This window comes from Gymnogyps californianus, chromosome 1, assembly GCF_018139145.2.
Source record: "Gymnogyps californianus isolate 813 chromosome 1, ASM1813914v2, whole genome shotgun sequence".
Taxonomy (NCBI): domain Eukaryota; kingdom Metazoa; phylum Chordata; class Aves; order Accipitriformes; family Cathartidae; genus Gymnogyps; species Gymnogyps californianus.
This window is the reverse complement of record NC_059471.1, coordinates 132,962,172-132,972,231: the sequence shown is the minus strand read 5'-3', so window position 1 is coordinate 132,972,231 and position 10,060 is coordinate 132,962,172. Positions and strand designations below refer to the sequence as shown.

The following is a 10,060-nucleotide window of genomic DNA, read 5'->3' as shown; positions in this document are numbered from 1 at the left end:
TGCATTCGCAGCTGCATGGCAAAGTACCATTCTTGTAAATGCATAAAAATCATTCCTAAAGATTCAGCCCAGTCATCCATGCAACTCCATGGGTAAAATATACAGGAGTTACTGAACTCTGAACATCAACTGAAATAAACTGAAGTAATACAAGCAACAACTAATGCAGCAGAGATACCTACCATTTTTAGCATTTTTCATCCTGATATTTCATGACTATGTCTATAAATATTTTAAAAAATGGTGCACGAATCAAAACTACTATACAAATTTTCAGCAAAACCTATATCTTTCTATCTATCCACAAATCAAATATAGCCTTTCCAATCACAGAGGTAGTTTTCCACCAAATAATTAAGATTTTTTTTCACCTTTCTGCTCTCCTAACTTCGCAAAAAGCAGTTTTTATGTGCCTGCTCCCCACAGGAGAATGTGCAGACAAGCGAAGTGCCTCGGCTCCCTCCACACAGCTTACAGAAGGATAAGTACCTTCTGTAGGTACCTACAAGGGGGATTCAACAAGTTAGATTGTTGGGGGGATTCAACAATAGTCAGTGTACGTACCAGAGCTGGGAGTTGCTTAAAGTCATCAGGCTGAGCTGGAAATCCCAGATATGATTAACAGGATTTGCTGAGGACAAGTTGGGTCTTAGATTCTACACCTTTCTGTGGGGCTTACTCAGTCAAAGAAGAAAGAAATTCCTTCTGCTCCAATGGCTTGGGCTGAGCCAAACCAAATGGTGCCCACTGCAGCCCTGGAAGTCATTCCCGCTCTCCCTCCCTTCCCCGCCACCACTCTAGCTATGCATTCCCATTGCTTCCCTTGAATGGGGATCTAGTGGTTAGACGATGATTTGGTGACTAGATTCAGCCCACTAAATTCACTCTGGAAAATGTAAATGCTTTCCCACTAGCTGAGACAGATGAGCTGGCTCAGCAAGAGATCAGCTGAGCACTAGAATCACTGCAAGGATGACAGGAGGAGATGCAGAAGAGGCAGGAAGGAGAAAGGACTACCATATTCCACAGCAATTATCTATTAGGTTTGTCCAGCTGCCTTGTCAAACCACACTTTCAGTTGCTACTTCAAAAAGTAGAACCCTTTTCTTTGAAAATTCACTACTATAATTCTTATAGTAGTGACACTCTTTTATTACAAAAGCTCAGTAAACAGAACACTTAGCCAAGGTCTGTTGTACATTTTAATTCCCTCCTCAACCCAGTAGGATATAAATCTTTTATCTCTAAGGAACAGTTCTAACAACCACCAGCTACCCCAGTTAGAAGGAAGTTGCTGTTAGCACCAAGGCGTCCAGATTCCACCATGAGTCAGTCATGCTTTCTGTGCAGAGAGGCTCTGAAAAACAGTTTCATCAAATCTTCCTTAGCAGTTAAGGTGTTCTCAACACTAGGCAACCCCAAAATGGAAAGAGCTGTAAGAAACAAATCAGTTTTCCCATTTAAATGATAGTCTCGCAAAATGACATGCTACATACCAGAAGCCTGACTTCCTCCCCTTTACATGGATGTTAAGTCTGCCATCTTCAAAGGAATTCTCTTGAAAGCGAAGAATGGATAACAATCAGAGCTGAAGGTCCTTCATCTGTCAGCAGCCAAAAAGGCAATTATAAGGGAAAAATGTTCAAAACATAGAAACATTGACAAGTCTCGACTGGAAGGGGAGATCATCTGGTTCAACCTCCTACTGAAAGCAGGGCCTTAGACTCAGCTGCATCTTGAATATTTCCAGCCAAGATGATTTCTCCACTTCTCTCGGCAAGTAATTGCAATGTTTTGCTGTTTTTACATTGAAGACTTTCTTTCTTGTATCCAGAGGCACTTACCTTCTTTCCTATTGCCTCTTGTCCTGTCAAGGTACCCTCATGAAGAGTACCTCCCTCCTCTCTGTAACTACCTACTAGACATTGGAAAACTGTGAGTAGACACTCACCACCTGCCGAAGCCTTCTCTTCTCTAGGCTGTACAAACCCAGCTCCTTAAGTTGTCAAAGTTCTCCAACTCTCAAATCATCGTGGTGGCAATTCACCAGACCATATCCAATTTTTCAATTTCTCTCTTGAACTGAGGGGACCAAAACTGTACACAATACTCCAGGTGTGTCCTAACAAGCGCTGAGTAACGTAGAATAATCACATCCCTTTATCTGTTGACTACAGTCTTACTGATGCAGCCCAGGACACAGTTTGCCTTCGTTGCTTCAAGGGCACACTGCTGACTCCTGTTAAGCTTCCTGTTCATCATGACCACCAGGTCTATTTCAGCAGAGCTGCATCCTAGTCAGTCAGACCCCAGCCTGTACTGCTGCTTGGGATTATTCCGCCCATGCATGACTTTACATTTATCTTTGTTAAACCTCATGCAATTCTTGTTGGCCCAATCTTCCAACCTGAATACTATTAAGAAACATTTAGCAGTAGGACATCTTCCTATTACAGACAAACATGAGCTGCAGCCAGCTCCTGGAGATAATTCACGCTATAGTGTTTGAGAAGTTCCAATGATGTAAGCACTGATGAGTTATTCTATAGGCGATTAAGAGAAATTTCAGGATCGGTAGCCCTTGTCCTTATGGGAGATTTCAACTTCCTACACATAACTGGGAATATCATACTGCTGAGACAAGCAGGTCTTGGAAATTCTTGAAGTTTGTAGGAGGTAACTTCTTGTCATGGGTACTCAGTGAGCCACCTAGGAAAGATGCCCTCCTAGACTTGCTATTTGTGAATAGAGAAGGACTTGTGGGGGATGTGATGGTAGGTGGCTGTCTTGGACACAGTGATCATGAAATGGTTGAGTTTAAAGTTTTTGGTGTAATGAGAAAAAAGGACAGCAGAGTTGCTACCCTGGACTTCAGGAGAGCAAACTTTAACTTATTCAGGGAGCTATTTAGCAGAGTCCCCTGGGAATCTGCTTTTGAGGGCTTAGGAGTCCATGAGCACTGGTCAGTTTTTAAGAACCACCTTTTAGAAGCACAGGAGCGGGCAATTCCAGTGTCTTGGAAGTCAACGAAGTGGGGCAGAAGACCAGCTTGGCTGAACAGGGAACTCCTCACGGAGCTCAAGAGGAAAAAGAAATTGTACAATCTCTGGAAGCAAGGTCAGGCTTCGCAGGAAGATTACAGAGCTGTGGTTCGTCTATGCAGCGAAAAGACACAAAAGGCCAAAGCTCAGCTAGAGTTGAAACTGGTCAGTGTTGTTTCAGATAACAAGAAGGGCTTTTTAGAGTATGTTAATAGCAAGAGGAGGTCTAAAGAAAACATTGGACAGATACTTGTTCAAGATGGTGACCTGACTAATAGGAACGAAGAAAAAGCAGAGGCATTCAATGCATTTTTTGCCTCAGTCTTTAATAATACTGATAGACCTTTGGCTGCCCAGTCCCCTGAGTCGGAGGACCACGAGTGTGGGAACAGTGACTTTCCATTTGTGTACACTGAAATTGTAAGGGACCACCTGTATCAGCTGAATGTTCACAAGTCCATGGGGCCTGATGGGATTCATCCCAGAGTACTGAAGGAGCTAGCGGATGTTACAGCAGGACCCATCTCGATCTTCTGCCAAAGGTCTTGGGAGTCTGGGGAGGTCACTGCTAACTGGAAGCTAGACAGTGTTATTCCAATCTACAAGAAGGGTGTGAGGGAAGACCCAGAAAACTACAGACCTGTTAGTCTAACCTCAGTACCTGGAAAAATTATGGAAAAGATCATACTGGGTACTATTGAAAGGCATTTAAAGAACAATGCAATCATCAGGCACAGTCAACATGGGTTCACAAAGGGAAAGTCCTGCCTACCTAATTTGATATCCTTCTATGATAAGGTCACTCGCCTAGTGGATGAAGGGAAGGCAGAGGATGTAGATTTTCTGGATTTTAGTAAGGTTATTGATACTGTCCCTCACAGCATTCTTCTGGACAAGTTGTCCAACTGTGGGATGAGCACTTACATGGTGCACTGGGTGAAGAACTGGCTGAATGGCAGGGCTCAAAGGGTTGTAGTGAATGGGGCTTCATCTGGCTGGCAACTGGTCACCAGCGGTGTCCCTCAGGGTTCAATTCTAGGGCCAGTTCTGTTCAGTATTTTTATCAATGATCTGGATGCAGGAGTTGAAAGCACCATTAGCGAGTTTGTTGATGATACCAAACTGTGAGTGCTGTTGACTCTCTTGAGGGACAAGAAGCCTTGCAGAGGGATCTAGATAGACTGAAGCATTGGGCAATCATCAATGGCATGAAATTTAACAAGAACAAATGCCAGATTATGCACCTGGGACAGAGGAATGCCAGACACAAGTAGAAACTGGGAGAGGAGTGGCTGGACAGCAGCCCTGCAGAAAGCCATCTGGGGGTGCTCGTTGACGGCAGGCTTAATATGAATCAGCAGCATGCCCTGGCAGCCAAGAGGGCAAACCGCATCCTGAGGTGCATCAAACACAGCGTAACCAGCTGGTCAAAAGAGGTGATTATCCCACTGTATTCAGCGTTAGTGCAGCCTTACCTTGAGTACTGTGTGCAGTTCTGGGCCTCACAATTTGACAGATGTGAAGGTCCTTGAGTGCATCCAGAGGAGGGCACCAAAGCTGGTGAAGGGGCTGGAAGGCATGTCCTATAAGGAGAGGCTAAGGACACTGGGTCTGTCTAGTTTGGAGAAAAGGAGGCTGAGTGGCGACCTCATTGCTGTCTGCAGCTTCCTGAGGAGGGGAAGTGGAGAGGGAGGTGCTGATCTCTTCTCCCTGCTATCCAGTGATAGGGTGCGTGGGAACGGTTCAAAAATGCGCCAGGGGAGGTTTAGACTGGACATTGGGAAACATTACTGAGAGGGTGGTCAAACACTGGAACAGGCTTCCTAGAGCGGTGGTTGATGCCCCAAGCCTGTCAGTGTTTAAGAGGCATTTGGACAATGCCCTTAATAAACATGCTTTAACTTGGTCAGCCCTGAATTGGTCAGGCAGTTGGACTAGATGATCATTGTAGGTCTCTTCCAACTGAAATAGTCTATTCTATTCTATTCTATTCTATTCTATTTCTATTTTCAGACACACACTAAAGGTTCAGACGATAACAGACTTCACAAAGTAATTCAGTACCTTTTCTGTTGCTTATCAGTACTCCTCATTCCCAGATACATCAGGGAGTAAAAAGGATTTTAACTCAGCCCTCTGCAAAATAATAACCTATTGTCTCCTTTTTTCCTTTTGTTTGTAAAATCAAAGAGGGCATAAAACAACATCTGACAAACAGCACCCAATCAGGACAGAAAAATGTAGAGATTTACATTTTACAGAACTCATAAATAGATTTATGTGTGGCCCATGTGATGTGGGCTGGGCCGGCAGTCCTTCCTGCTTTGTGAGGCAGAGATCAAGACTCCTCTGCTACGCAGTGGGGAGAACATAACTTCCAGGGCAGTTACTCTCATTAAAGTAAAGCAGACCAAACAGATCTGACACAGGTAAGCACTCCCCCACTGCTCACTCCGCCCCCTTTCCTAATGAGTTTCCTGGTTTTGTGGGACAGACCTAGAAGAGCTGCAAAAGAGTAGAAGGTATGTGATCGTCTAGAAATTGCTTTGGATTCAGAACCTGGAAAAATGAAGTTCTAGTTTCCCATGCAAAACTCGTACAACGGGATCTTCTCATTGTTTGGCACCTTCCCATATTCACTAGTTTCTGGCTTTTAGTTTCAAAAGAAATCTTCGTTTTCTCCCTACAAGAAAACTCAAAAGGAGGAAGGGAGAGTTTTTACTGGTGTCCCATCCTCAGGTCAGAAGGGGAAGGAGCAGGGACAAAAGAGCTTGCACATTTTTCCTTGTGATGAAGAGAGAAGTTAAAACATGACTGCTCCTACCTACCGAAACCTCTCTCTGGTAAGTATACACTGAAAAAGAATGTGTTTATTTTTCTGGCATTTGTATATATACATTTACCTATTTTTGCTGTAACAAGGGAACGCATTTAGTGTGCAAAAACGCACAATGTAACATGGAACTATATAAAACTGTATATTTGTTTGGAGATCCATATTCGTAAAAAATATGCCCATTGTGTCATGCTTTTTTCCTTCAAAGGGGTCTTCGTCAAAACAGTGGGATATATGTAGGTTAGTATAACACATGCAAGATGACTCCTTAATTATGGTATTCTTAAATACCACAGATCCCTGGTATTCATTCCATATTGACTGCACACAGTGACAACTGCTGTCTGTTTCACAGAGATGGGGTTTGGAATGGGGGACAGGAGGGGCTCTCATGTTTGAGACTGGTGCAAAAAAGCACATCAACAGAAAAAGAACTGAGGATATAGGCAAATATTCATATGCATGCCTACATTTTGCAAAAACAGACATACCCCAGCTATATCTAGAACCTAAAGTAATGTTATTGCTATAATGCTACACTGAAGTTAGATACTAAATTTACTGGGGCAGACAACCCCATTAATAAAGCTATTTTTCTTCCAGGATCTGAACTAGTATCTGAATGTTCATTATGCAATGTACAAATGTCCTAAAATTAACCTTTAAAGTTATTCTGAGTTTCACTTTTGTAGCAACCTCAAATCTGCATCCTAGACTGCTCTAAGTTCTATTAAGAAGCTAGACCTTTTCAGATAAGCCTGGCAATAAGTGCTGATGGTCTATTTATGCATTTTATGTCTTGCAACTGTGTGTCCAAGCATTCCCATTATTCAATACGCATTCACATAGGAAATTCTAGTATATTTACATTGGCATGCATTTATGCACAGATTTCCCAGGCTTATTACGTATGTGCATAGCTGCGTGTTCTCATGAGGGCATGTACTCGAGTATATATGTTCTTATTTTGGTCATGATACTGTTGACGTGTTTGTATGCTCATGTTTCATGTTGAAAAAACTATTCCGTCTTCCACAGATTTCTGTCCCCTTAACTGCTCATCTGTTCTCAACTGTCTGCTACCACCATCTATACTACCATGTGGTTAGAGACACACTGGAAGAACATCCGCCAAGCCTTGTTGCTTCTTTTCACTGCTGCTCTTCTCATTGGGGTCACCATGCTGGCCATTTCATCTAACATCAATCCAGTAGGCTATTTCTTCCTAGGGGTAGGGGGAGTGTGCCTGATCGGCTATTTGCTGAGTGTGTTTGTCGAGTGTTACCTGAGGAATCAGCACCGACATGACGCAAATGAGATACCTCCAAACAGGCAAAGCCAAGCAGAGTAAGCAGCAACCTGGTTATTCCTCTTACTTTAACTCTCTCTCCTCAGTCATGGCCATTTTACATATTGCCCTTCCCCTAGGGCACCAAACACAGACCCCATTCCACGAGACAAAAGTCCTTTTTAGGTTGTTTTCCTTCATTCTTCAGGTGGAGGTTGCAAATGTCTATGCCACGCATGTCCTGTATCTTGTCCAATATATATTTTCTTCCCCCAGGAACTGATCCACTAGCAATTTCCAAGGTTAAACAGATCCAGGCCCAGTTTTATTTTTCCTTTGAGTAATCAAGTCTTGCCAAACAATGAGTCAGACAAGGAAAAAGAAAAAATGATGAAGCAATACTGAATCTTAGCTGGGTTTAGCTCTATAAACCTTATCTCCAGGGCAACTGTTCCTCGGCAAACTTTTTAAAAGGAACCTGTAATTGGGTGTGTTTCCAATCTTAAAAACCCAACTTGACACTAATAAACCCTGATTTTGAGAGGCTCTGAATACTCCCACATCTTTTTGGCTTCACGTACATTTGCAGGTTCTCAGCATCACCTAATTTAGCCCCAATTTGCCTACTGTAGTTGAAGAGTTTATTTGTATCTTTGCTTCCTTGTCTGTATAATCCAGATAATCATTATCCACATCCACAAATGACCTGACATTCTCAAATACAGGGTTTGTAGGAGGACAAAAATGTTATTATGTGTTTATTTTTAGAAAGAGTCATAAAAAGAAGTCTATAGCAGGCTTTGCTAGCTTGGGGGCATACTAGAAGAAAATCAGTACCTGTTCATTTAAAAATATGACCTAAAAAAGAAAATGTTTCTAAAGTAACATTTTCCTCTGCAGACGATCTTTTTAACACAGAATAGTTAGTCCTTGTTTAAACTAAATGAAAATACTTAATTTTCTCCACTTCTTAAAAATAGATGAACATTGAGCTAATATATTAAAAAAGGAAGGTCCTGTTTTATTCCAAGAAACAATTAGTAGCTAGTAATTATTAGTAATAAATTTTAACTGGTAGGAGATTTTAAATGAGGGACATCAAGCTAAGCCTAGGACACTGAATTGAACAGTGTGGATTTTTTCACTTATTCTGGGGAGTGTGGGAAAATGGTCAGATGAGCCATTCTCTAGGCCAGCAAGCAAGACGTTAAGTTGGCTGGACAAGTGAGCTGATCCAGTGGCAGAATATTACATACAGTAATATCACATGAGATATCCTGTCTCAGTCCCATCTATGGATTGTAGCATGGTCCCTATAGTACCTTATCCAGACTACCCACCTCTGCATAAACTAAGCAGTAAAACAAACAGTGTAACTGCCATTCGTCTCTTTGTGCATAGAGTGAACGCTGCCTATGAAGCACCCACCTATGAGGAGGTGATGACCATGTCAGTTCCAGCAATATGGACAATTGCATCCAATCCAGGCTTAGTGCCCTCGCCACTGAATGAGCCTCCTCCTTACAACGTAGTTATTGAATCATCTGCCCAAGAAGAGATTATGGTGGAGGCTCTCAGGGTGTCAGTGGCATCAGACACAAGGCGCACCTCTGAGACAGACACAGGCTCCAGGATGCAGTTGCAGCTGGTGCTGCCCCCAAGACTGCAGCGGTTTGTTTCGGACATCCATGAAGTGAAAGGTATTGAAGACAGGTTTGAGCCACTGGAGCCACTCACTCCACCACCTGCTTATGAGAGTGCAATCAACGATGAGGTCTTTGAAGACGCTTTCCAGCCCTCCATATTATGATTAATTTCACCTTCCATGAATGCAGAACCAAAGGCTCACCCCAAACCAGGATGCTCCTAGAGGGAAGGTGAAAGAGCTGAGATTTTTCACGTCTGAAACTGTAAAAGTTTGTCTCACCATTCCTTGAACCAGAGCTGAACTGCAGACACAGCTTCTGATGTCACTAGAATCTTTCTGCACGAAATACAAATCAATGCAATACCACAATGCTTTGTCTTGGCAGATACATAAAACCACTGTGAGGAAAGTTGTGTTATATATGGCAACAATTCTCAAACTGGAGATACACCTTTATGGGGGAGGATAGTGAATCATGAGAAGAGACAAGGTTGCCAAAGGACCTCTGAAGAAGGACAGCAGGATGCAGCCAGGAGAAGCTGCCTGGGAAAGGGGAGGAATAGAAACAGCCCTAAGTAGGTTCTGCCTGTGCATTACAAACAGCAGTATTGCTGAGAGCTGTGCAATCATCAGCCACCCTAAAACCTCTACTGAGAGGCTGAGGCTGCAGTTCCCTGAGATGCTGTTTTGCAGCAACACAAATTTATGGTCTGCGTTGTTTGTTGCTACCCCTCTGCTGCACTTGCTCCATGTCCTCAGCTGTGCTGCACTGGAGCATGACAGAGGGGAGGGTGACTGTTTCCATCTGGAAGCTAGCACCACCTGATACCTGTCACTTGGGATTGAAAAGCTGATGGCAAACATGGCACCATGAAATGAATTCTGTTGTACACAAGGTTCTCATCCCACACAGCCTGCAGTGGTGGACAAGAGGGAGATAATAGCAGTTTTTCTCCTGTAAGAGGGGTCGGCAGTGAGATACATACACATATACATATCCTCTGCCTGGACCACCAGTCTTCGCAGCTCTCCAGGAGGGTGTATTTCTCTGCTGTACTACAGCCCCAAACAGATGGCTTGAGATACTTTATTGTCATCATGGCAAGCATTTGCACAGAAAGGTCAACACTCCTCCAGTTCTCCGTAACAACGCTGTGCACGGAGGCTTCTCTCTGGACTCTGGAAAGGGCCAGTCTGCCTGCCGAGGCCACAGCTGCAGTGGAGGGCACCTGAGAATAACAGTCCCG

General features: G+C 43.3%; 1 protein-coding gene across 1 annotated transcript; it reads left to right on the top strand.

The window, feature by feature from the left end:
* The first annotated feature begins 6,887 nt into the window (after window positions 1–6,887).
* On the top strand, window positions 6,888–8,975 carry TMEM139 (transmembrane protein 139). The gene is made up of 2 exons (XM_050914135.1): window positions 6,888–7,224; window positions 8,567–8,975. The coding sequence occupies exons 1-2, from the start codon at window positions 6,977–6,979 to the stop codon at window positions 8,973–8,975; spliced, it is 657 nt and encodes a 218-aa protein (XP_050770092.1). The 5' UTR covers window positions 6,888–6,976.
* Window positions 8,976–10,060: the final 1,085 nt, after the last annotated feature.

Excerpts from the sequence above, each read along its gene's own strand:
- TMEM139 (XM_050914135.1), top strand. The coding sequence starts at position 6,977 with ATGTGGTTAGAGACACACTGGAAGAACATCCGCCAAGCCTTGTTGCTT. Across the intron at positions 7,225-8,566 it reads AACAGGCAAAGCCAAGCAGA|AGTGAACGCTGCCTATGAAG; the intron begins GTAAGCAGCAAC and ends CTTTGTGCATAG.